At 44.7% G+C, this 27,164-nt stretch overlaps 1 protein-coding gene across 1 annotated transcript in view; it reads right to left on the bottom strand.

The window, feature by feature from the left end:
- The window catches only part of PRKCE (protein kinase C epsilon), a gene marked incomplete at its 5' end in the record, with an annotated part of 508,578 nt that extends 482,571 nt beyond the window's left edge, over positions 1-26,007 (bottom strand). The window contains one exon of the mRNA XM_082672441.1: positions 25,660-26,007. Coding sequence (XP_082528567.1) covers positions 25,660-26,007 — 348 coding nt within the window. The remainder of the gene's footprint in view (positions 1-25,659) is intronic.
- Positions 26,008-27,164: the final 1,157 nt, after the last annotated feature.

The following is a 27,164-nucleotide window of genomic DNA, read 5'->3' as shown; positions in this document are numbered from 1 at the left end:
CCTGGAGCATAGTAGTCAATAAATGTCTGTTGAGTGAAGAACAAATATGATGTATAAGAACTGTAGAGTGTTTAGGACAAAGCTCTGCTTTATGTGTATCAGTCAGATTTTTGTTATAAGCACCTTGAGACAACCATACCTCCTCATTTACTTTCACAAGCTGAAATGTAGAAGGCTATTGGCAAGTCTCTATAATATGGACATTTGTTCAAATGTTTTTCTGCTCTCCTGAAGATCATTCAACAGCAAGATGCCTTGGTTATGGATGTATGCATATATCCAAGAGTGTGTGAGTTCTGGTCTAAAAGCAGAAGTGGGCTGTGCTTTATCTTACTTTCCCAGTTTGGCTCTCCATGTCCTGAGCATATAAACAGCTTGACTTTAATGTTTAACCCTGGGCACCAAAAAACTATCAGTCAAAGGAACAGGTTTGAGCCTAAAGGGCTGGGGTGAGCATCCCTACCATGTATTAGCTCATATTTGGGATATCAGGAGGATGATCCTCTTTTTCCATTCTCCCTCCCAGTGAGGGGAGAGAGGGGTATGCAGAGTCCATTCTATTAGCCTGAACACACCAGAATCTCCTAACTTGGAAAGAACAAATCTTGCAGCGAGGCCTCCTGTGATGGCTAGTGCTCACCATTTAAACTCAACAAAGTTGAAAGCCTCTAGAAATTTCCCAATACAAATCCACCCCTTCATGATTTGTCTGGTGACTTTTATTGTTTCTAGGACAGCCAGCACCACATCTGTGAACGCTAGCTTCAAACCCGTACCCTCACCCTTCATCCCAACACACACCTGTTCATCTCTGATTCTCTTTGCCTCTCTCTCTCTCAGTATACACTCTCTCTCAAAATCCTCTATTAACATCGAGAGACGCTAAACCCCTTCCCAGATCTAATAACATGGAATAAAAATGCAGGAAATAGGCAGAGCCTGGATTTGGAAAATAGATTTCCCATGACCTTTGCTCTATTGGGCAAAGACTTCACCTTCACTTTGCATAGTCCTCGGGCAAAACCCAGAAGGGCTGAGCTGAGCCAGCCTCTCTGTTCCAGCTGGCAGAAACCCAGATGACGGAAGAGCAGAGTGTCTACACAGGTCAATCAACAAACCCATAGCAGAGGCCCACATACACCCGCAGGTGCCGGGCTACCTGCTCTTTGCGATCACACGCTCCCCACACCCCCTTCGTTGTGTAAGTATCGCACATGTGCTTCAATCCACCCCATCTCTCAGCCTATCACTCAAGTTCCACTTCTCCTAGGAGGACTTCCCCAACTATTAGGGCCCGTATACCCATGAGCTTGACCTTCTTAGATATATAGTGCTTCCTGTCTCTATCACATCCTTGGCACTTATTACAAATGGACTTAGATTTTAATATATGTGCACTTTATTTTCCAAACTGGATTGCAGAGGGCAGAGTTTTCCCTAGCAAAACCACCTTTTGCATAGTAGACATGCTATAAAACTGAATGAATGAATGAATGAGGAATAAAAACGAAGTTGGGGCCTGTGCCTACCCCACTACAGGTCTCAGAAGAAGATGTCTCAGTTCCAGTGGAAATGCATAATTAGGCTTCCGATACTGTGTTTTTCTTTTGGACCTAATGTGTGTGCCTGAAGTTGAGTATTTATAGCGAGAGATTTTCTATGGAAGTTCAGGGGCAGAGTTTATTGTAGTCACGTTGCCATTTGCTGCTTACATGTTTATGAAAAATTATCCTTTTGGGATGAAATTTTCCATGATTGGCTTCTGACCCAAAATAAGGGTGTTTCTTTCTTTTTTTTTTTTTCTTTTGGAAAATTTGAACAATATCCAGTCAGCCATGTAGGAGTTGGGCATGAGTGAAAAAAACAATGACATGTTTTGTCTTCCAAAATCAATGTAAGCCTTTCTTTGGCGTGACCAATTAAAAAACAACTAAACTTCAAAATGAGAAACTTTCCACTTGTCTAGGCTTCATCAAGGATGAACCTTGCTGATAATGAGATAATGGAAGGAGAATAAAGCAGAAACAATTGAAATATTTATCTCTTCATTTTATTTGCACTAAGTTTCCCAAATGCCCACAGATGCATGACTTCTAGAATTTAAAAATACATTGTATTTGTGAAATCTGAGTCCACTGAGCCTGAGCTTACACTCAGAGAAATGAAAAAGGTTTCCAGAAAATTCCAGGATAAATTTCTGAATGGTAAATAATTTAATTGTCTTGGAAGAAGAGTTCCCTCCAAATTTTCCTTAATATAAACGTTTTTGCCTTCTAACTTCTCATCTATAAAATGTCCTTACCTGATACTTGTTTTAACACTCTGATTTACCCAAGTTTACTCTGTGCCCTTAAAATCAGAAAGAAGTTTAGAAACAATTGGTGCCCTTAACTAGCACATGCATTTTTTATTTGGCAAGAGCTGTTGCAAAACATTTGCAATCTGCAGAATGTAACAACATTGGAGAGATTTTTAAAACCTGATCCTTCACTAGAATTATACATCACACTAGTAACAAATACCAAAATAAAATTTTAAATCTTAACTTTGGTTTCTTTTTTTTTTAATTAAAAAAAGGACATTTTAAGAATATTTTGCACTATGTAATTCAAAAGAATTATACTGTATATTCCGAATGCATGTGAACATGGGTAGAATATTAAAAGTTTAAGCAGAAAAGCCCAAAATTTCAATAATGAAGTACTTACATACACATATAATCCAAGAAAACCAAAAAGAAAGACTTGAGGAAGGCAGAAAAGCCAGGTAAGTCAAAATTCCCTTGTTACAACAAAGAAACAAAGCTTTTCTCCTGGATCAGTGGATGAACCACCAACTTGGTTGATTTGGTCCTAAAGGATATTTCAGACTCACATAAAATAAGGTTGATATTTACACTGTGCGGGCAGAGAAGAGGGCAGGAAAAGCTAGTGATATGCTCATCTCACTTCCCACTATCTCTGCAGACTTTCTATCACTTAATTCACGTTTCAACTGTCCTCATGTTCGCTACCTTAAACAGCTCTATCTATTCCAAGATGAAATTCCCCAAAGCAGATCTAAAGCAGCCATCAAAGACCCCAGCACCCACAAAGACACCCAGAGCCATCCCATGGCTCAAGCCAGAAACGTGAGGTTCATCCTAGATGCTAGCCACCCTCGTCCCCGTGTTCAATCCACCGCCAGCTCTGCCTTCTCCGATCACTATCAGCCCTGCCAATTCCCACTCCAGGTCACCGGCATCTCTAACGGGTTAACCACCACAGTTCCCTAAGTTTTCAATCTATCTCTGGTCCATCCTCCAGGGTGATAAATTGCAAATCTGGTCAGGCTATTTCTCAGCTTAAAACTCTTTCCCTGGCTCCCCTGTTGCCCCCAGAATAGAGCTCAAACTCACAAATTGCTATGCGCGCAAAGTAGCTTCTTGTGATCCAAGGATTAATTCTTAAGGAAAGAAGGGAGAGAAGGAGGGAGAAAGGGAGGGAGGGAGACAGGAAGAGAGGGGGAGGGAGGGGGAGGGTGGGGGAGGGAGGGGGAGGGTGGGGGAGGGAGGGACCAGCTGACACAAAAAATCTTACTCTTGCCCACGCCTCCAACCCACTCCCATCCACCACCCCACTTCACAATGCAGTCACGTTTTTAGTTTCTCATTTTAGGTCTCTGCTTAAATGTCATCTTCTCCCAAAAGCCTCTCCCTACCCCACAACCTAGTTCGAGGCCCCTTTAGAGTGGCACACGTCACAGCACTTCCATACTATGTAATTGCCCATTTGCTTATCTGTCCCCCAATTTGACTGGAAGGTCTCTGAGGTCAGGGTGCATACATCTATCATGACCTAGTTATATCCCTAGGGCCTGGTTTGATGCCTGGCACAAGGCAGGGGTTCCCTAATGATCTGTTGAATGAATGAGTGAATGATCTAGAAATGAGGAAGAAAAAAGGGAAGAATGGAGATGCCTGACACCTCCCTCCTTCAGCAACTAGCAGTGACTAACCACAGAAGGATGGGCGTGTGCTGCCTTTACTCCAAACCTCCCTAGAACCTGGACTGAGCTTTTCACTACCCTCTTCATAACCACAAATCTTCCATCACAATGGAACAATGTGTGTGTCTGGTAGAGAATGAAAGGGTTATGGTATCTGCACCCCCTGGTGCCACTTCCTGGCTTTCCTTTGGTGGGTGGGTCAGAATTTACTTCAAGCAGAACCATCCTTCTCTCTATCTACACTCCAGCCTTGAACTGAGTTCTCCTCTTAGTGTGAAAATATAGTCTTTATTGATGTCATTCTGAACTGCATGTGTTAGGCGAGGAAAGGGCTCTGCATCCTTTAAGAAATTATTAAAATGTTTTAAATGGTTTTGTTGCACTTGTTTGGGTTTTTAAAAATCTCCTTCACAGAGCAACACTTCAATCACTGTAATGCTTGCCCTGTGAGGCAAACAATTATCAAGATACAGGCTACTGGGGGCACCTGCTCAGGTGAGCTATGAAACGTCGACAGGGCTGAACATCTAGCAGAGAAGCAAGGGGAGGTGGGGGCAGACCTCCTGAGATTGCGGGTGATTCTGGTAATGATCCCCTCCAGTGACACTGTCTTGGGGCTCCCTGAACTTCCCATGACCCAGAAGATCTCCCCACTCTGGTAGTAAATAACTTCGCCAAAAAAACCAACACACCTGGCATCCATTAACCACCATGATTGTAGAGCCGAGGCAGAAAGTCAACGTAGAGAGGCTAAAGCTGCTCGTGTCAGAGCCTGGAGTGGAGGCAGGGACTTGAGGAAAAGAAGCAAAATGCTGAGATACTTTCATTTCCACCATCAGAGTTTTGCCCCCTCCCCTGCCCGGCATGTGCTAGCTGGAAGCTTCCTGGTGGATGGCGGCCTCCCACCTGGGGCCCTCTGCGAGCTGAAGGCCAGCTCCCCAAGACCCCTGGGAATTCCCAGCGGTGCTGGCTAACAAGCAGAGGCCTGAATGCTTCTTGCATGACCTTCAGCCCAGCCCCTCCCCAGTCTCCCCTCCTCCCTACCTCAGATGATCAAAGATAACTGTGCCAAGTAGACCAGCTTGCTGAAAAGGAACAAAGTTGGAGGGAAATAAGGGGTGACCAAACGAGGAAATGCACCGCTGAATTTCCCCAAACCACATGGACCTTAAAACTCGTCTGACCGGTTTAAAAGTAGCTAATACCCAGGAGAATTTATTAAATGCAACTGTTATGATTCATTCAGATTCACTCCAATGCTGAAACAAGAAATGACAGTGAAATGACTACTCCCCCCATACGGTCACAATCCCCCCACTGCTCCTGAGATGGGATAAAGGCATGAAAGCAAAGACTTACAGCATCATGTGTATCCACTGTCAGAAAAGGACAGCTGAAAAGAGTTGAAGGCTTAGGTTAAGATGATACAAGGCTTGCTGATCTTCCTAGTTTGAGGAAACATTTTCTAGAAAGGAGACTGCTTCACGTATGTGTACAAAGCGCTTTCTTGTGCTGGTCCTACTTTGCTTTGCAACATACAATGTTCTAGAGTGTTCTGTTTGTCTGTAATTTATGATGAAGTCCAGCCCCCAGGATCTGTCTGCTTTCTCCCTGGTCTGCCAGCCTCAGAAACTTCCACACCACCCCTTCCTTTCCTTCTCCAACATTTAACAAGCCTCGAATTGGAATCAGGTGTATGAATGACCTAGGGAATTCTTCGCCTTGCTGAGGCGAATGTAAATTAAGATACTAGATCTACAGCAGGCATAATCCAAACACAAAAATCTTGCTACCAAAAATAATCACTTTTCTCACCTACTTTCCAAACAGTTCAACCCCCTGCTTCCCTTTGCCTCCAAGGTCATCAGTTTGAGGCCCGGAGTTCTCCTAAAATCCTCAGGGGCACCAGAAGACGAGTTTCTACAGACTAAATTCGAGTCTCTTATCCCTCCACTCCCCTTAGGCAGCGCCTCCCTCTTTTCAGGAAGCAATCTCTCTTTTACATTTGACTTTCCATAAAGAAGCTGGAGTTTTATTTTTCCTTGGCTTCCAAACTGTGCTTTGGACAGTGCCATAAAATTCCGCAGTAATTGATGGCCTGTTTTTCCTTTAAAGCGGAAAAGCACTAATCCCTCACAGACGAGGGAGACAAGCATTTCAGTGTGAGGTAATCTCGAGATATGTCCACTCAGCATAGGTGAGCTGGGTCCTGACCCACTGCTGAAGGTTTATGTGAAGACCCTAGCCCTTGACATAGTCTCCATAATAGCCTGGTCACAGGACAGTACCTGGTTTGAAAGCTTCCTCTCCACCAAAAAAGCTCATCTTCACCTATCACTGACATCTGAAAACTCCAGAGGTGAAGATATCGCCTTCTGGGTGAAGGATTGCTCCCTCTCCAGCCTGTATAACTCATTATCTGTGGACACCCCAGTGTAAATGAGTTTATCAGCCAAGAGGAACCCAGGAGCCCTGACTGGGCCCCAGGCGAGGAGGGGCCCTCAAAGACATGAAAACCTGAAATCAATCTTTGCCTCCTTCACGTTTTTTAACTGCAGGTCAGCTCTCACGATCACACTCAGATCTTTGCATGTAGCTTTCCCCCAATCTTTTCTAATAAACGGAAGGAAATGAAATATTAAAACATGCCTCCACAATAGAGTTGATTGGTAGCAACCCAGTAACAAGTGATTTCTGAAGAGAAGGAGCAAGAGTTAAATGGCACTTGGATACTATTCAGCCTGACCTGAGTCAGGAAGGAGGAGGAACCACAGGCCTCTGACCTCAGCCCATGTAATTCTATATGAATGACCCCAGGAAGCATAACATTAGCTTGGCAACCGCTTTATAATGTCACTGGCTAAAGACAGAACAACAATGAACTACTAGAATATCATGTAGAAAATCCTACTAATAAAAGCCCTATTTGCACTCCTTTTTTCATATAAAAACAACTGTCCAGCCTCAGCTTCTCTCCCTTTAGGGTCAGAGGCCTATGGACAACACTTGGGATCCTATTTTTAAAAAACAAAGGTCTAGACTTAATGATTAAAAGATTAACGGGGGCTTCCCTGGTGGCGCAGTGGTTGAGAGTCCGCCTGCCGATGCAGGGGACGTGGGTTCGTGTCCCGGTCTGGGAAGATCCCACATGGCGCGGAGCAGCTGGGCCCGTGAGCCGTGGCCGCTGAGCCTGCGCGTCCGGAGCCTGTGCTCTGCAACAGGAGGGACCACAACAGTGAGAGGCCCGTGTACCGCAAAAAAAATAATAAAATAAAATAATAAGTAAATTAATTAAAAGATTAACGGAAACTAATAATGATCCCTTCCTGCTCACCACATCAGTCTCCCTTGGTCAACGGCCCCAAATATGTAGTATTTGCTTTATATGGTAGAGGCCAGATTCTCAGATAGTACTTCTTAAATGATACTACTTCAAGATATATAAGGACTGTCCCCCAAACAGTGTTGTATGGCCCAATGAGTCTGGGAGCACTATTCACTCAATTGCCATAAAGAAGACTAACGGAAATCAGCACATTAAAGGCTCTGAAAAGTCCTACAGTAAGTGTTTTGCTTTATTTAATCCATTGTTTGCCAAATCTACTTGACACAGCATTCCTTTTTTGAATGTATTCCTTTTTTGAAAGAATAACTTGTTTTATTCTGCAGAACACATTTTGGGAAACCCTACTCCAACTTGAAAGGAAGGATCTTGTCAGTACAGTAGGCTGAATTACAAAATCAACGTATCCTGACACTCCAGAGAATTCTGGAAGCCGGGGGAAGAAAAAGGGAACTTATTTTTTAAAAATTACCCCTCATCACGGTTTTTACCATCCCCTTGACACGTAAAGACCAACCCCAGAGAGACAGGCAAATGGTCATCTCATCAAACAGGCAAGTTTCAACTTTCGTCAGCCCAAAGGTGGTCTGATCATCTGCCCCAGTCAACAGCTGAAGAGCAAATTGAAAAGATAAATAAATAGATCAACCTCCCTTACTAAAAGTTCTAGACACATGGTATTGGCATTAACTTATGACCAATAAATGGGATGGATGGAAAATGCTGGAGGATGGAAGCCTGGTAGGTGGGTGATGGTTGGATCCAATGTGGTGGAGCTATACAATCACCTTGATAGGAATGAGGAAACCTGTTTTCTCATATTTTCACTGTCTCTACTGGAGTTTTTACTTTGATCAAATCACCGACGTTCTGAGCTCTTAAGAGTTTTCCATCTATACATAAGCGTTAAGTGAATATCTCGTATTAAATAGCAGTTTTTGCATAATTTCAGCTGGAGGGAAAATGTTCCATGGACCTTTCCTCCATCTGATCATTCCTAAGAGAAAGAGAGAGAGAGAGAGAGAGAGAGAAGCAAGAGGAGGGAAAGAGAAAGGTAGGAAGGAATTTTTTTGTGTGTGTGTGGTACGCGGGCCTCTCACTGTTGTGGCCTCTCCCGTTGTGGAGCACAGGCTCCGGACATGCAGGCTCAGTGGCCATGGCTCACGGGCACAGCCGCTCCGCGGGATCTTGGGATCTGTGGGATCTTCCTGGACCGGGGCACGAACCTGTGTCCCCTGCATCGGCAGGCGGACTCTCAACCACTGCGCCACCAGGGAAGCCCTAGGAAGGAATTTTGATTCATCTGAATGCCTTTTGAATACAGCTTAAATGTACAAATATATAACGGTATTAAGTGTATAACGGTATTGACATCAATACTTTCTGGATCAGGCCCTGGGTCCCCTAGGTCAGTGTGTTTGGGAGACTATATACCTGTACCTGTGCAGTAAATAGCCTCATCCTAAAAACCAAGAGACCCAGGTCCTCATTCACCTGCCCCAGCCTCCAATTCATCATTTAACTCCCCTGGGTCTTGTTGTCCTCGAATGTTAAATTACGAGGGAGAACATCTATTTACCACCACACAAGTTTGATGGGAAAATCAAGAGAAACAGTACAGGCTTTTGAACAAATGTATTAACCTTGTGCAGTGCCATGAGGGGTGAGGTCAAAACACATTATTTTCCAAAGACACCACATTCCTGATGAAAAAGTACAGAACTATCCTGTGCTGGCTGAAGTGTAGCTAGTGCTGGAGAAACCCACCACACATCACAGGGCACGAACGGAGCTCTCTAACCTTGAACTTGTTGTGAACTTGTTCACTAAGGAAGACTCAGGCAGGTTTTCCAGAAGCAGTCTATCCCACCCATTCTTCAAAAGCCACCACCTTTATGGAATTTTGAGGGTGAGGAAATTGGAAGCTTACTTTTTTTTTTGGCTGTGTCGGGGCTTCGTTGCAGTGCGTGAGCTTCTCATTGCAGTGGCTTCTCTTGTCGTGGAGCACGGGCTCTAGGCTCGTGGGTTTCAGTAGCTGCAGCATGCGGGCTCAGTTGTGGCACGTGGGCTCTAGGGTACACAGGCTTCAGTAGTTGTGGCACGCAGGCTCAGTAGTTGTGGCACACGGGCTTAGTTGCTCCACGGCATGTGGGATCCTCCCCGACCAGGGATCCAACCCTTGTCCCCTGCATTGGCAGGTGGATTCGTAACCACTGCGCCACCAGGGAAGTCCAACTGGAAGCTTATTGAATGCAGGGAAACCTATCTTCTTTCCTTTCTTATCTCCCTCTTACTGGTGCTCATCAAAAGTCTGTTAAATTAGAAATTGTGTTCTACGCCAATGTTTCTCAAATTTTTTAAAATTTTTACTGGGACCCACAGTGAGAATTAAGATCATCATATAAATAATACTCACATAAAACTGAAGCAAAAGTTTTCTAAAGTAATATTTACGCTTACTGCCTGCAATGCATTCTGGTCATTTTGACATTGTTCTATTCTATTTCCATATCTAAAATCGCTGTTTGAGAGCCACCTAATTGATCTCATGACCTCAGTGGATGGGCCCTGACCTGTGGTTTGAAAAACTCAACAAGATGTACCCTTATTCTCTTTTCTCATGTCTTTCCCCATCAAAAAGAAAAACAGATCCTCCTACAAAAAAATAGACGAAAGCTCCGAAAGTTCTTAATCGACTTAAATTTGAAAGGGTCAAATGATGCTCCCTTGTCTAAAATCCCAATTCCATCAGAGAAGTCACATGGCAGTCTTCACGGTATGCGGGCACCAACATGGCCCCCCCTTCAGCCATCAGGGACAAGCGATGGTTTGGATCTCAGATAGTATCGGTGTAACATATCCATATGATTGATAACTAACAATGGAATTAATTATAAATATTATCTGGATTATATACATTTTGGTTTTTACAGATACTACCAGCCAGGCTGCTCTCTAAAAAAAGGCTTCACTAATTTATACCTTCACCAATAGGTTAGGACAAGACCCAGTTTCCTCTCACTCTGAAACTGATGTGAGCGGTCTTTTCAACTGGGCATCGCTTCACCCTTTCCTATTCCCAGGGGGCAGGCGCCAAGGCCTCTCCTTTGGAGCCTCCACTGCACCTAGCACGCCCCAGACACAGAGCAGGGCCGGAGGGCATGACTTGTGGATCGTGTGCTCCTTCTGGGCCCTGGATCTCTCCCAGCACAGGGAAGGGCTTCAAAACACATTCACGACAGGCCTAATTTACTCTCCAGGCACTCAGGAGGCCTCCTCAGTCTCAAAAACTGCTGTACATCCCACCCACAGGGGACGACCACATGACTCCACTTTCCTGCTCTTTTCTGAATCACTGTCTTATCTGTCTTCCTCCCCTTTTCCCCTTAAAATAGTTGGCGTTCGGTTGTCTGTGCCCAGTCATATGATAAGCAGTGATAAAGACAAAAATTTTAAGAGCCAAGAAGGGATAAGGAAGCAAGGAGAAAGAGACATGTTCTCTTGCTTGTGGGGGTGGGCTTCTAAGACGCCAGTTTCCTAGAAACAAAGCCCGCAGATCAATTTTAAATCCTCAGCCCTAACGATGTGAGGGTAAGGCAGACTGTTTGGCTCAGAAATCCAAATGTTGCTCACCGCTCAGTTTTATCAGGGACTTTGGGGAGATAAGATCCACCCTAGTCCCTGCCAGGGGACAACCTCTAGCCTCAATTTTCCCATCTGTAAACTTCACATGAAAATGCCACACCCCTCCCCCAAATCCCAAAGTGGTTCATCATCGCTGCTTAACATGTGTGTGACATATTTCATTTTTCAGAGGTATAGTAAATGAGTCTTTCAACACCATGAGGTAGGCAGAGCCAATATGACTATTCCTATTTTACAGTAGAGGAAACTGAAGATCAGAGAGGTTACATTTCTTCCCCAAGGTCACACAGCTCATTAGCAGCGGAGCTGAGTTGATAAAGAATAAACAAGCCACTGTGAACACAGCACTCTGTGAATGTATGCTGGTCTATAAATGCCTGACGCAGACAGCAAATACAAACTCGGCAAACCACAGTCATTTCCTATGTCACTCGTTACAACAAGAACTACCGTCTATCGGAGACACGGCCCTCAGACAAAAAGCAACCCCCAAGCCCAAGTCACCCTCCAACACAGAAAATCAAATCAAATGTACTCTGACATCATAAATCCCAAACCACATAATCTACAATTTATTTTTTACAATAGAATTAGAATAATAATAGCTAAAATTTTAAAGTGATTATCATGTGACAAGCACTTTTCTAAGCACTTTCTATGCATTATATTATTTATTCCAAACAACACAATAGTAATAGGTAGAGATTACTGACCTTGTTTTACGGATGATGAAGGCTCAGAGTGGTTACCCAGTTTGTCAAAAGGCCACACAGCTGGTTCAGTGGTACAACCAGGATTAGAACCCACCTCCCTCTAATGCAAAGCCTCTGCATTTAACCATGACACCACCTGCCTCAGTTTGCAGTGGCTGTGTTGCATCTTTCCCCTGCTTTTTTTCAAAGTCAAAATATATATTAAATAATTGGGGAAACCTGGGGTGGTGGGGGACAGAGGGAGTTTATGGGATTCTCTGTACTGCCTGTTCAATTTTTCTGTAAACCTAAAACTGCTCTAGAAAATAAAGTTTATTAATTTTTTTAAAAATGCTGAAATAAAAGTAAAAGATAAAAATCCTCCCCATGTATCAGCACTCTCTCTTGCCTTTTTCTTTTTTAAAGCACATACAGATGTGTGTGTGTGTGTAATTTTTAAAATATGACATTCTTTTCTGTCATAGAAGGAAGGAGAACACCCCAGAACAAACATCTAAAGGACATCTTTTTTTAGGTAAATCTTACTGTATTTAACGTTCAAATTTTTGGCCCAGCAAGTATCTATTATGTTCAAGGCAATACGCCAAGTGTTAGCACAAAATGGCACAAGTTTTTCCTCTCAGAGACCTTTGCTGCCTCTGTGAGAGAACAGAGACAGAGGGTATGGGGTCGTCAACAGCAGACACCAATACTTGTAAAGGGAGGGCACAGATGCGAAACCTCACCAGGATTCCAAAGGCCAAAAGAGCAGTAGCCTGGAGAGTTCTACGAATCATGGCCCAAAAAGGATGAGACTTGGTTGGGTGGCAAGAATATCCCAGGAAGATGGACATGGGGAATCAGAGCACAAGGAAACACTGGGTGCAGAGGACAGAAACAAGCCCTCGTGGAGGAGGTTCCTAGCGCAGAAGATGTGGGATCCGCTAAACGGGGAAGGGGGCAAGCCACGCAGGGCCCTGGATGTCTGGCAGGATGATGGGGCTGGACTCTACCCTATAAGCTCCTGGGGTGGGTGGAGACTATCCTTGGTTCTGAGCACCCAGAAAGGGGATTTAGTGCTACCGTACAACTCTCGCACAAATCCTCTGGATTCCGGAGAACCAGACTAATAAAGATACGAAAACCAGTCCTAAAGCTGCTGTCCTGAATTAGTACTCAGGCACCTGTAACTTAAATGAGATAGTCTTCTCTAAAATGAAAACTAGTACTAACGCTTTTTATAAACTAGGAAACCAAAGTTTGAGGATGTTAAGTGAATCTTCACAAAGTCATAAAGCTACAAAAGAACCAGACCTGCTGCTCCTGGGTGAAGTCTGAAGAAGGATTTGAAGGAAGAAAAGGACTTTATGACTGAAGAGAAGAAAAGGCAGTTTCTGAGAACTGACCCATAAAGAAGGGCAGATGAGCTATCTGCCACACTTATTTTTGTTATTTCAATATAAATTATCTAAAATGAAATCTGAGCTGAAAGACCAAGGGTCTTAACAGAAAATTAACCAGTAAATGTATAGTTCCTTATGAGCACACAGTAATCTTTTCAAAAGACTGGCTATTCTTCAACTCTTGGTACTCCTTAGCAACTCCAGTGTCTGGGTCAAAAGCAAAGTCCTACTCTCTAAATGGAGTGGCTTTGGGTGCCGCCAGCATTTCGGCTAGGACAACAGAGCGACCGGCATGCACTGCATTGGAGGCTGGGCTTACAGAAGACACACATAGTAGGGAAATGAAGTCAGATGCTTTGGCCCAGAGAAATGGGACATACACCTGGACCACAGCAAACTGGGCTGTTAAAAAACCCTCAAACCTCAGTTACCACATTAGGCTCACAAACTGATGCAGGTGTTGTTCAGGTCAAAATGCAACACTGTCTCTGCTTTTTAAAAAGGCAAGAGGGAGCAATCTGTTGGGAAGGTCTGTCCATCAGGACCAAAGGAGAGCCCAAGGGCAGGTCATCTATGTTCCCTGTACCTCCCACCCCAAGGGGTCACCTAAGAAGAGCTAAGTGTGGGATTCTAGTTCTGCACACTTGGAATTAGCAAACCCTGAATTCCTGTTGCTAGCTCATTTCAGGGAGGGAGGGAAGTAGGGACTGAAAAAGGTTTTGCTTAAGACTCCTTAGCTGGGAATTACTGAACAAAATCTTCAAAGCACAATTTTACCTGTATCTAGTAAGAAATATTAATTGCAGATATTTCCCAATAATAATTAACTACCATTTTTTTTAAAACTTCCTAGAAGCTGGGCACTTTCACATTTCTCATCTAATATTACAATAACTCTACAAGACAGCTATTATTCCCCTTTATAGATAAGAGGCTGGTACAGATATAAGTCAAATAATTTGCCCAAGATCATGCAGCCAAAACTGATAAACCAGAATTCAACCCAGGATGGACTGACTCCAAAGCCCACACAATTTTTTTTATGTTCATGAATTTGGACAAGCCACCACTCAATTACATGAAGGATGCTACAAAGCTATTCTCCATCTCTATTAGGCCTATCAAGAAATAAACAAAGGAAAATTAACTGGAAATACAGGATGAGAGACTGATGTTAGCCCTCAGGATAGTTTTCCTTGCTAATAAAGAGTTCAATATATCACGAGTGATTTTGTTCAACACTGTGCTCTGAGCAAAATTCCTAGAACATAGAAACTATTCAATATGTATTTGTTGAATGGCTGGCCGGCTAGTTGGCTGGCCAGCTAGACAGATGGATAGATTAATGAATGAATACCCCATGCTACTCACTGTTCCCTTTTATTGGATATCTTATTCCTTGGGGTTTTTTTGTGTGTGTTTTGTTACTGAAGCAATTATTTTTGGAATGCATTCTTACTTTAATCTCACTGATTTCCTGACTGCCCTCATAACCCAAAATGCTAGAAACTGCCAGTCCAATATTCTTTATGGTCTCCTTTCAACTTAGAGGCTCCCTTCCCTGTCTATTCAGATTCCATTTTCTACAAGGACTGGCTCCAAATCTTACCAAGAAGTCTCTGCCAACTATCAGAACCCACAGTAATGCCCCCTCCTGTGAATTCCCACAGTTCCTCGAGTTCACTTTCATAAAAGGGTGTTACCTTTGAATCCCCAAGTGGCCCACTTGAGGAAGTCCATTCTTTCTTTTTTCTAATTATAATATTTTGCAAAATATGTCCACAAAACACTAGCTCTATGGTGCTAACAGTTTTTAACAAGTAAGAGCATTCTATGACAAAATAATTTTGGAAATAAGTGGTTCCACGCAGAGTTATACAAGTCCCTTTGCTACAGGCCATCTTGGAGTCTTTAATATACTAATGTGCATTTGACTCTGTAACATTTCCCAAACTCTTTGATCACAGCAACCTGAAACTATTTGAAAGATATGCTGGCAAATACTGGTCGATCACATGCTCCATCCTTGCTGGCGGATTGATGATTCGATCAGCTGCCCCAAACATTTTAGGTAATCATCAGTCTGGAAGGTAGAGAGATGGATTCACAGACCCTGCATTCTAGAAATTCTGCTTGCTTGTTTGTTTGTTTTTAGAGTATCCTTTGAATGGCTCAAGGATACAGAGGGCTCCATTTTAAAAATAAGAGTATTTTTGTGGGCCTTGAACACTAGGCGAAGAAGTGAGCTTTCAAAAATAACTTTGTGATTTTGATCACAACAACGAAGAAGGATGAGGAGGGGAAAAGGCAGAAGCTGGAAGTTTCTCAGGGGAGACAAGACTTAGCTACATGGAGACCAATAAAGATAAAATACTATCAAGTGCTAGGTTGAGCACAGTCAAGGCGCCAAATGCAGACAGCCAAGTCAGGATCGTTGTTCACACAGGCCTTGCTAAGTCTCTAGACTGTGCAAACTCCTGCTTTCACAGATGTGGAGTTTAAGGTCCAATGCCACTTGGTAATAGAAGTCACCTGACTCACCATTCAACAAATTTTTCAGGGAAAGAAGAAGGTATTAGCCAATCCAACTCTGAAGAGGTGAGGTCTAGGTGTCCCCAGGCTCTGAAAGTTTTGTGTGAAGAGCTCTCCTTCTTAGCTGTAATTTTACATACCAGGACATTTGTGTTATTCCTTGATTAATATTGTGTCTCCTACTAGTCTATACACTCCATGAGATCGGGGACCAGCTTCTAGCATGGTGCCTGGCATATAAGGTATTCAATGAATATTCACTAAATGGCTGAAAGGATGGCTGGAACAATGAAGGAAGACTCCTCTTTGTCGACTGGTTAGAATCTTTTGTGGGTTCCACCATCCTTCTTTTCAGCACTGTACTGGATGATGAACTTCTAAGAGGGGCAGAAGCTAAGTTAGTCTGATGAAAGAGTGCTGCTTATTTAAGATTCTACAAGACAGACTCCAAAGAAGCAACCTTTTACTCAACCCATGGATGAGTGAGTAGGTTACATGCACCTTCTGAGTGGCTCATACTCTGACTGGCGTTGAAGACACGTCTGCTCACAAGATGCTTACAATTTTTAGGGCAGTGAAACTGCTTCATATAATACTATCATGATGGATATATGTTATTACACATTTGTACAAACACAGAATGTACAACACCAAGAGCGAACCCTAATGTAAACTATGGACAGTGGGTGATTTTGATTATGGTATAGGTTCATCAGTTGTAACAAATGTACCTCTGGTGGGAGATGCTGATAATGAGGGGTCACATGCATAAATAGAGGGTGTATGGGAAATCTCTGTATCTCTTCTCAATTTTTCTATGACTCCATGACTGACGTAAAAAAAAAAAAAGTCTTTTTTTCCTAATATATAAATAAACCCAGAATTTATTTTAAAGGAAGAAAACAAGATGCTTACATCTGGCTGCAGAAAGACAATGGGCACCAAGAGTTGCTCTAGTCTGAAAAAAACAAACAAATCTATTCAAGAAGGACATAAGCAAACTCCAAGTCAATTTTTTCGTCAATAATTAATCATAGATGCACCCGCTAAACCCTTCTTGAACCTGATTACACCTTGAAGCTGGGTCAGTAGCTCAATGAGTTTATTCCTTGCTGGCAAATGAAAGTGACTTTTCACTAGCTTCGAAACTAACTCTCTGAGACTTCAAGGTGAGGTAGAGGGGACCAGAACAGGGGATGGGGGGGAGGTCCTCATTCCTGAACCTGGATCTGGTGACAGGCTTGTGCCCCTCCTCTTCCCAGGCAATAGATACTACAGAGCTCAATCGTATTCTGTACGGAGTTTCCATTCTGTTTAGAGGTCGGCGAGGTACAAGGACAACAGTCCGTCCCTGTCCTTCCCGTTCTCCCAGCACAGTGCAAGAGTTTTGCCCACTTTGCATGGTTTCTGCCAGAAAATTAGATTTCAAACAGGTGCAGCCTGCTAATTAGCATTATAATAGATTGTAATTACTTAACAAGCCCATATATACCCAGAGGGACTTGAAGAGAAATATAATGTTTTGCCAAGTGTAGCTTTTACTTATGTTAAATACTGCAGGCCTGCTCCAGAGTTCTTTTCAACTAAGTGAAACCCCTGGAAGCTTTGTCTGCACGTGCTTCAACGAGCTCTGTGAGTTCAGGTGCTGGAATGTAAAATTTCACTTCTTGTTGCTGCCAATTACAAAGGGTGTTGCATCTAAAGCCCTTATGAGAATTTAAACTTAGTTTTAAACTCTGCAAAGGAAAGACAAGTGGGCCTTTTCCTTCTCCCCCTATCACAGCACCTTGCATGGGCCCTGAGCACCCACAGGGTATACAGTTCCCTCTTTCAGAAACCTCAGACAATCATTTTGTTCCGTAATGGTTATACAGCATTTGTAGCCTTTACTTTTTTTTATTTTAAATTTATTTTATTGAAGTATAGTTGATTTACAATGTTGTGTTAATTTCTGCTGTACAGCAAAGTGACTCAATTATACATATATATACATTCTTTTTCATATTCTTTTCCATTATGGTTTATCACAGGATATTGAATATAGTCCCCTGTGCTATATAGTAGAACCTTGTTGTTTATCCATTCTATATATAGTAGTTTGTATCTACTAATCCCAAACTCCCAATCCATGCCTCTCCCACCTCCCGTCCCCCTTGACAACCACAAGTCTGTTCTCTATGTCTGTGAGTCTGTTTCTGTTTCACAGATAAGTTCTTTTGTGCCATATTTTAGATTCCACATATAAGTGATATCACATGGTATTTGTCTTTCTCTGTCTGACTTACTTCACTTACTATGATAATCTCTAGTTCCATCCATGTTGCTGCAAATGGCATTATTTCACCCTCTTTTTATGGCTGTAGTACTCCGTTATGTATATGCACCACATCTTCTTTAACCATTCATCTGCCGATGGACATTTAGTTTCTTTCCATGTCTTGGCTATTGTGAACAGTGCTGCTATGAGCATAGGGGTGCAGGTATCTTTTTGAATTATAGTTTTGTCCAGATATATGCCCAGGAGTGGGATTGCTGGATCATATGGCAACCCTATTTTTAGTTTTTTGAGGAAACTCTATACTTTTTGGAACCTTTATTTGTTTGTGACAGCTTCCACCCTTAAAAATGGTTTGACAAGGACCTGCTGTATAGCACAGGAAATAATATTCAATATCTTGTAATAACCTGTAATGGAAAAGAATCTGAAAAGAATATATATATATATATATGTCTGTCTGTGTATATATATATATACATATATAATTTTTTACAATGTATATATATAGTAAATCATCACACTGTACACCCTAAATGTATATAATTTTTATTTGTCAATTATATCTCAGTAGGCTGGAAAAAAATAAAGAAACCTCAGACTTGATAGAGATGCTTCAGCTTGGTGCAAATTGCCTCATGGAAATAATACAGCATTCTCTCACAAAAAGATCCATCTTTAAGGATCCCATAGATTTTTATAAAATAAAATATCCTCTTCTCCTGCCTTATCCTTTCTTCTTTCAACCATACAGAAAGATCGTTCAAGGAATTCACTCAACTGCTTATCTTACTGGTCTTCCCAACTAGACTTCCTACTCCTCAGAGGCAGGAATGATACCATACACCACTTTGTTTTATCAAGCCCCCAGTATCTACCACAGTGCTAGACCACAGAGGGTGCTAGGGGAATACACCTTTGTTTGACTAAATTCATTCTTTAACGCAACAGTGTGCCAGGAATTGTTCTGAGTACCAAGAATAGAGCAGTGAACAAAAACCTCCACATTTATTGAACCTCTGTTCTGGTGCTAGAGATGAAGACAAATAATAAAACTATATAATATATAAGATAGATAAGAGCTAAAAAGCAAAAATAAAGCAGGAAAGGAGCATATAAAGTTTCAAGAAGAAGAGTAAAATTTTAGACAGGATTGTCAGAAAAGGCCTTACTGAGAATGTAACATTTGAGTAAAGACTTGAACCATGAGGGTATCTGAGGAAGGAATATTCTAGAAAGATGGAATAGCAGGTGCAAAGACTGAGGCAGGAACATAGTGAGTAAGTGTAAGGGTGTCAAGTGGGTCAATGTGACTGGGAGAGGACTGAACGGTGAGGAGTACTGGGCCATGGGGTCAGAGAGGTCATAGGAGGAGGCCTGACCATGGTGGCCTTACAGATGGTGATAAGGGTTTTTACCCTGAGAGGTTTGTGAGCAGAGTGACGTGATCTGATGAAGTTGGGGCAGGGGGTACCACTTAGGAGGCTGTTGAAATAATCCAGGCATGAGATGACTTGGACTTGGGCCAGAGTGGCGTCGGCAGAGGTATGGAAAGCTGATCAGATGTGGGACATATTTTGAAGGCAGAGACAAGAGATGTTGCTTGAGGGACTGCATACGGGGCAGGGTGCATGAGAATGAGAGGCGTCAAGAATGGCCTGGGCAATTGGAAGGATGGAGTTGCCGTTTCTTGAGATGGGGAAAACTACGAGAGGCTTAAACTGGGGAGGGGGGACATCAGGTTGGGACATAATTGAGTTTGAGATGCCCTTTATACCATCCTATGGCCATGACAAGAAGGCAGTTGCATATATGAGTTGTGAGTCTCAAGAGCAGGTATGGGCTGGAATTAGGAATTTAGAGTCAACAGCACTGAGAATGTATTTAAACCCATGAAACTAGATGAAATTGCTACAGCAAAACCAAAAGAGCAGCTCCCAAATATTCTTATTTCCAATTACTCATATGCTTCAATAAATAATTAACCTTTGACTCCAGTGGTCACAGTTCTAGACTTTCCAAAACAATCTCATTTCAAGTAATTCTAATATTTCCAAAAAGGCAATTGTTAAGTGTAACTAAATCAACTTTATTTTTAGACAATGTGAGACTTCTCATATAAATACATTCACAAATCAAAGAGAAAAATATCTTTCACCGGACAATATGTTCTGATTTAAGATTCTAAAACTATGAATACATGCACATAACCCTTCAACTATTAATAAAAATTGTTAGAATGTACTGTAGCCTGGCCCCTTGCTGAGAACTTTACATAGATTCCCTTATTTCTCACAGCAACCCTAAGAGGTAAGAACTATTATATTCCCATTTTACAAACAAAGAAACAGACTTAAAGGGCCTAAGTCACGTACACAAAGACACCCAGCTAGTGACTGGTCCAGGCATCCTGCAGTTAGAGCTCACAGATTCAGGGCGAGGGGCCCACTGAGGAGCTAGGGAGCTGATGGTCTTAAATATTCACTAGATCTGCTGCTGGTCAAAGACAGAGAAAGAGGAACAGGACAGACAGACAAGGCCTGACAGCCCATGAGGCTCGAGGCCCTTTAACTTCGGGCACCCAAAGTCAAGCAGCTCTCTATGATAGCACTGGATCAAGAATCACTCTTAGTGATTAAATAAGTAATTAGGTACCGTGGGGAGCAATATTTAATTAGATGGTTAAGTATTATATGAGTCGGTAGGAAGTAGAGCAGGGAGAGATCTGGAACCTCAGGTGCTGGGGGACGAATTCAAGGCATAGGTGCCCACAAAGTGGGTGTGGACCCTTCCCAGGGCTTCGGTGCCCCTTTCCAGACCATCCCACCTTACTCTATTTAAATGATAATAGAAGTTTTCAGAAATCCTCCGAAAGGTTGCCTTACAAGAGTCCTGAAGACAGAGGAGATGGGCCTTTAGGCAGCGTATATCAACACGTGCTCAGGCCACCAGCAGAGCAGACTCAGCTAGGGTAGTTTCACTGGAACACGTGTCCTCAGGCTCTGCCCAGGGCACCACCAGCTGAACCACTAGGCCCCTCTGTTTGGCTTCGGCATTGTAAGACTCTCCCCAAGGGCTTTGGGGCCCAGGGGCATCGCCAGCCCCCCCAAGCCTAACCTCTCCAAAAGGGGCATTGGCCTATCCCCCAGGGTCAGCAGGGTGGGATAATTTTAAGAAGCCCTGTCAATGCGCTACTTTGGAAAAATGAAACAGAAACACTAGAGTCCCATTCCTTGCCAAATGAGACTCCCCGAATGAAAAACATTTTGGAGGCTAAGAAAAACTGGCTTCCTTAGGTCCTGTATAATAATCAACTCAGGAAAGAACCTTCTCTAGGGCCAGCCCCATGGTAGGTTTAGGGGGACATAACAATGATAGCTATAGTTGTTAAACATTCACAGAGTCCTGACTGAGGGCCAGGCATTGGCTTATACACTTTATGTGCTCCTTCTACCCCCATGACAAGCCCGTTTCATTACAGGTAGAGACTTGTACTATCCCCACTTTTTACAGAGGAAGAAACAGAAACACAGGTTATATCACTCCCTAAAGGTCTCGAAAATAGTTGGTGGTAGAGGTGAGATTCAAGTCCAAGCAGCCAGGCTCCAGGGCTCTACCCTTAGGTGCTCTGCCACGCCACCTCTCAGACAATGACTTTCTGTCATTAGCACTGTTATGAGTGCCTCTTCCACAGGATGAAGCATGGGAGTGACACCAACCAAAGATATCTTCAGAGGCAGGAAGGGGAAAACAGGAGAGAACTGAGGCTAAGGATATAGACTACTGAGGTGACAAAGAGTAAACTCCAGAGTGTGACAGGACCAGCCAGCTGTAGCGGCACGCTCCACCCACCCTCTCTGCCATCCCCCTGCTCCCCCATCATCTGTCCTAAAATGCAAGCGCGGCTCCAGCCAACATCCATTCAGCCTCTGGTTTTCACGGGAATCCCAATACTTCTAGTCTACCCAATCCTGCTTATAAATCTTGCTTTAGGAACGATAAAAGTCCATTCAAAAATCTCAGGACATTTCTATGTACAAAGTCTTGGTACATTAATTATTTCTATTCTAATTCAGTGTTTCTTAAGGTATGGTCTGGTCAGAACCTCCAGGACATCTTGTTAAAAATGAGTATTCCTAGCACTCGTCCTAAATTACAGAATGAAAAGCTCTGAAGGTGGGGCAGGAGAACCTACATTTTTAAGCCCCTCAACCAGTGATTCTTCTGCACGCCAAAGTCTGAGTAGCGTCATTATCTAGTTCTTAGGAAACAAGCTATGGCAATAGTATTTAATGGGATTCTGCTTCAAGTACAAATGCAATCTTCCCCTCTCTCTGTAATAAGCTTTCTTTAAAGCAATCCCTTTTGTCATCAGAACTGATACATCTCTCATGGTCTGGAGAATAATGATCTCAGCCTGGTTTTAAACATTCTAGAATCCACCTCAATTTTCTAAACTTTCTCCCGCTCCAGTGTTTCCAGAGGGTGGCCCCCGTAGCACTAATGATTTTAAGAGGCATCTGAGATAAACTTTTCTTTTTCTTTTAGAGGCCCAATGTTTATGTTAATATAAATGAAGAAAAATTGTAACTACAGTATCCAAACCTGTGATTTCATGAATACTGGGGCTTCAGTGGGAAATAAAAGCATCAATGTTTAAAAATATTAAATAAATATGTAATAGTACAGGCAGTACTCAGATAAAGGTCTTAAATTTGGGAAACCTCAAATTTGCCTTTGTCCTTTCTGACAGGCACCATCAGTTCCAGCCATGTGTCTCTGACCACAGGCATTCTCTGCCTTTATTCCAGAGTGTCCGTGCCCATGGAACACTATCTCCTCTTATAAATGTCTCTTTAAATGTTACCCATCATTTCACACCCAGTTCATGCCTCCTTCCAGGAACCTCCAGATTCTTCCAGCCACCCCAGCACACTCCCTTTTGGAATTCCTGTAACATACTTAAGGTACCACTCATTTATAACATAATCGCTACTTAAGTGTCTATATGGATCTATGCAGTGTCATTTCCCTAGTGAAACCGAGCCTCCTGAGAGTAACCCATGGTCTCTTTTACTCCTGGATTACCCAGAGAGCTAAACGTCCCTGGTTGGATCCGAGCACAAAACAGGAACTCAGTGACTACGTGGGAACTCATCATGTAGCTGAATGAAATGTTCCACAGCACTGAGAGAAGTGGCTGTTGCAGGCCCTCTGCATCTCCTTACTCCAGGCCAGATTTCTCAGCCACATCTCTCCATCACTGTCAGGTGAAGAGCACAGAAGCCAGAGCCTAGGAAATTCTACCCAAAGGTGTGATTCTGTGGGTGTCCCCTGGCTGACAGGGATGGGAAAGGTGACCTCAGCCATTCCAGTGGCAGCTTGTCTGTTTCCAAGGGCCAGTCACCTCTGCTGCTGCATCCTCACCCTCAGTCTGGAAAAACCAGAATGGCCAAAGAACCCTTGTGGAAACAACCACAAATGGGCAAACAGAACAAGCTCCACTACTTGATTCATCCTGTGACTTTGGCCTTTCCGTATCTCAAGTTTTTGAATCTATCCAATACCTGTCATATCTAATACATACTTGCTATAAGGCAAAAGAAACACTGATTTTGAAAGCAGTTTAAATTATCAGGTACAATAAAAACATCAGGGACCACAGCACATGACTCTGCAAGGAGAATTAGACTGGGAGGCCAGAGGGGTCAGTTCTCCACTGGGCCAGCCGTGAGCAATAGGAGGTGTGGTCCCTCCTTCCAACTCTGCCCCCTTTGCTTGTCACATGACCTCAGGTACCCACTTAGCTGCTCTGGGACTCAACGTCCTTGTCTGTGAAACTTGCCTGTGCACTAGATGATCTGGTCTAGGGCCAAGTTCCACGTGAATTTGAGTACCTTAGAGAATGATAGCCAAACAAGACTAGTGCCCAATGCACACTTCACTGGACATGCTCCAAAGTGGGGATGGTGCCCCAATGTGCCCAAGATTTGGGTGGGCCCCAGCAAAGCATCATCAGAGACACTCAGACACCTTTCCCTCCAACCAGCATCTGCATATGGATAAAAGCAGACCTGCTGTTCACCCTACCTGCTCTCTGCCTCACTGTCCAACTCCTTCATCTGAATACACGGCAAAACGCCCCATCTCCTCACTACCACAGTCATAGCTTTTTCTTCCCCTTCACGTTCTAAAACAACAACAACAACAACAACAACTTGAAAACCACAGGTTTTTGGTGTTAAGATTTGGCTTTGAAATTAGTTATACCTTCAGCTCCCCCTCAGACATGCACCGCTTTCATGAGTGAAAGGACTGGAGGCCAGTGTGGAGAGGAAATGGGGAATGAGTGGGAACGCCAGTGGTGCGAGGGAGGCAGTGGCAAGGGCCACTGGTGAACTGGAATGGAATGGAATAGCATTGTGTTCTTTGGGATTCCATAAAGGTTTGTCTGCTTCCCAAAGTGTAAGCCACAATCTCCTAGGGCTATACTTGGTGTGGTCTGTTGGAGCTTCCCTGTAAGCCCCGTAACCATGGTTTCGGGCAGACTACATCACAGCTGTGAGCATAAAGGGAAGAGGCTTCTTCCTATTTTCCCCTAAAATTCCATATCCTTAAAATATATATACATCTATATATGCATATATACGGGTGTACGTATATGTATATATATGTAAGGCGATATGCCAAGGTGATTCATGTGCAACCTCTGACCATAGGACAATCATGAAGTTATTCATTTTCAATAATTAAACACCTCTCCATGAGGATCAGATATCTCTCTTTTGGGGTAGACCAAAAAACCCTGAAAACATATATACCCAGAGCCACACCTGCTCTTGGTGGAAACATGTAACAAATCTGAATATAAAGAAATCCATTTCCTAATTGAACACCTTCCCCCTAAAAAAGAGCTAAAGCAAGCTTGCTTCTCCCTGCTTCTCCGAATGCCAAGGTTTAATGCATTTGGCTTATAGTAGGTGCACAAGGCCTGTTTCCAAGTCCCTAATATTTTGACAATGTCATCAATTAACTCAGTCTCATACTTAGTATCTCATTGCACAGTGTCTTGAAAATCAAAACAGGGAAACGACATAACTTGAAGTCGGATTCAAAGCACTGACTTCCAATTACTCACTAGCAGAACCATTTGTAGAAACAACACTCGTTCTGGATGGATAGGCAATGCATTGGGCAAAACCAGCTCGGCCGATGTTTCTGGGACCCTGGAGGGGACTAGAGGAGAAGACATTTTTCTCCCTGTATGTCAGCAGATGAGCTAACCGCCAGGCAACAGAATAGAAACGAGCTAGCTTCCTCCCGGAGGGAAAGATAAAACAGCTCCTCAGTGCTACGCAGGACAAAGCCAGGACGTGCAAGAAGCCTTCAGTCTAGGGCTCCACGTGCCTCTCCAAGGACGGAGGAACCCACACACACACAATCACACACAGCCAGCCCACCGCGCGCCTGCAGAAGGCGCCGGGTTCTCCGCCAACCTTCAGCACCGGCGGCTCGGGGCTCCCAGCTTGCGAGCTCCCTGTAGCACCCGCTGTCTGGAAGGGGCAGAGGGCCATACCCTCTTTCCAAGTCTCTTCTTCCTTGCCCCAATGCCTACTTCTTCCCAACTACGAAGTGGACTGTGCTTCCCCAAAGTAATTGAGACATACACACACACACCTCAGATGGCACTAAGACCCTGCGCCCCACGACCAAAGCCAAGGCCAAGAGTCTTCCCCCGGAACCCCAGAGCCGCGCTCCTGGACCAGGAGGCGCCCAACTCACCCAGTCCTCGAAGTGGCGGCTCCCGTTCTGCAGCAGCTCCTCAAACTGGATGGTGCAGTTGGCCACGAAGTCGTCGTAGCCGATGGGGGCATCATGGAAGACGGCCAGCTCGATCTTGCGCCCGTTACACACATCGGTGACGAACTCGTCGTGCCAGGCCGGGCTGTTGGTCTTCTGCTTGGTGGCCGTTTGGCCGATACGCGAATCGTCCACGTTGAGGGCGATGTAGGGGTCGAGAAGGAAAGTCTGCGGCCGGGGTCCCACCGCATGGCGCAGCGACCAGGCTGTGGGCTTCAAGCTCACGGCCTCGCAGATTTTGATCTTAAGAAGGCCATTGAACACTACCATGGTCGGGGCGGGGAGTGGGGGCCGGGGTCACTCCGTCCGCCCCGAGGGCAGGAACGAAGAACCGACGCCGCGGCGCTCCGAGCACGGGGACTCCTGGGTCCCCTCTCGCCCCACCGCACACTCTCCCTACACCTTGTAGCGTTGCGCCCTGGCGCGGGCGATTCTCAGCCAGTGCATGTATTTCCTCACCGGGTTCCTAACGGAAAACAGGGAGGGGGGGAGAGCTGGGGGACGTCCGTGTTTGGAGCAAGTCTCTCCCCCCCCACCCCAACAGCAGCACCTCCAGAAGAGGAGATGAGGTGCTGGCTCCGCTGCAAGCCGCGGGGGCTGTGTCGTCGCCTCGCCGCCTCACTGGGTCCGGGCTGCGGGGAAGCGGGCTCCGCTCCCGGCGCTTACCTACCTTTCCGAAACATAATCCCCGGGAAATTTCGACTCCGGGAGGGGGAGGGGGCGGTGAGACGGGGCGGGGACGAGAACCGGGGGCGCAGATTTCAACCCGGATCCTCTTCGCACACCCAGCGCCTGCCTCTGACCGCGCGGGGCGGGGGGATGGACCAAGGGATGTGCAGTCTATCCGGAGGGATGCATGTCGAGAGGAAATGGTCCTCCTCGGAGCCAAATTTTTAAAAATCCACAAGCCACACGGCCAGCCCGGCCGCCTCCTCCTGGGCGAAGCCGCGCCGCGCCTCAGTCGGCGATCGGGAAGCGCCAGGAGTCGGGAATCTCACATCCGCGCGGGGTCGGGAGTCGGGGTGGCCGCCGCTAAGGCTCGGGGCGCAGGCCGGCAGCGGGCGGTGCGCAGCGCGGCGGCGGGGACGGGACTGCGACTCCGCGCGGCCCCACCTCCCGGGCGCCGGCGCCCGCCTGCCGCGCTCCCCGCGTCCCAGCTCTCGGCTGCCGCTCGCTCGCCGCCCGCCCGCCCGCTCTCCCCCTCGGTCTCTTCTCCCTCCGTCGGTGTGCGAGCGAGTCTCCCTCCTTCTAATGCAGGAAATGCGCAAAAGACGTCAGTGTGTGTGTGTATGTGTGTCTGTGTGTGTGTGTCTGTGTGTGTGTGTGCACGCGCGCGGGCGCGCTCCTGTGTTTGGGGAAATAGAAAGTTTTGCCGGTTGGGGGAGCAGTACGGGAAAAGTGAGCCGAGGAGAGGACGACCGAGAGCG

This window comes from Grampus griseus (genome assembly GCF_964374135.1).
Source record: "Grampus griseus genome assembly, chromosome: 15".
NCBI lineage: Eukaryota > Metazoa > Chordata > Mammalia > Artiodactyla > Delphinidae > Grampus > Grampus griseus.
The sequence above is the reverse complement of the archived record's forward strand: the minus strand, read 5'-3'. Positions and strand labels throughout refer to the sequence as shown.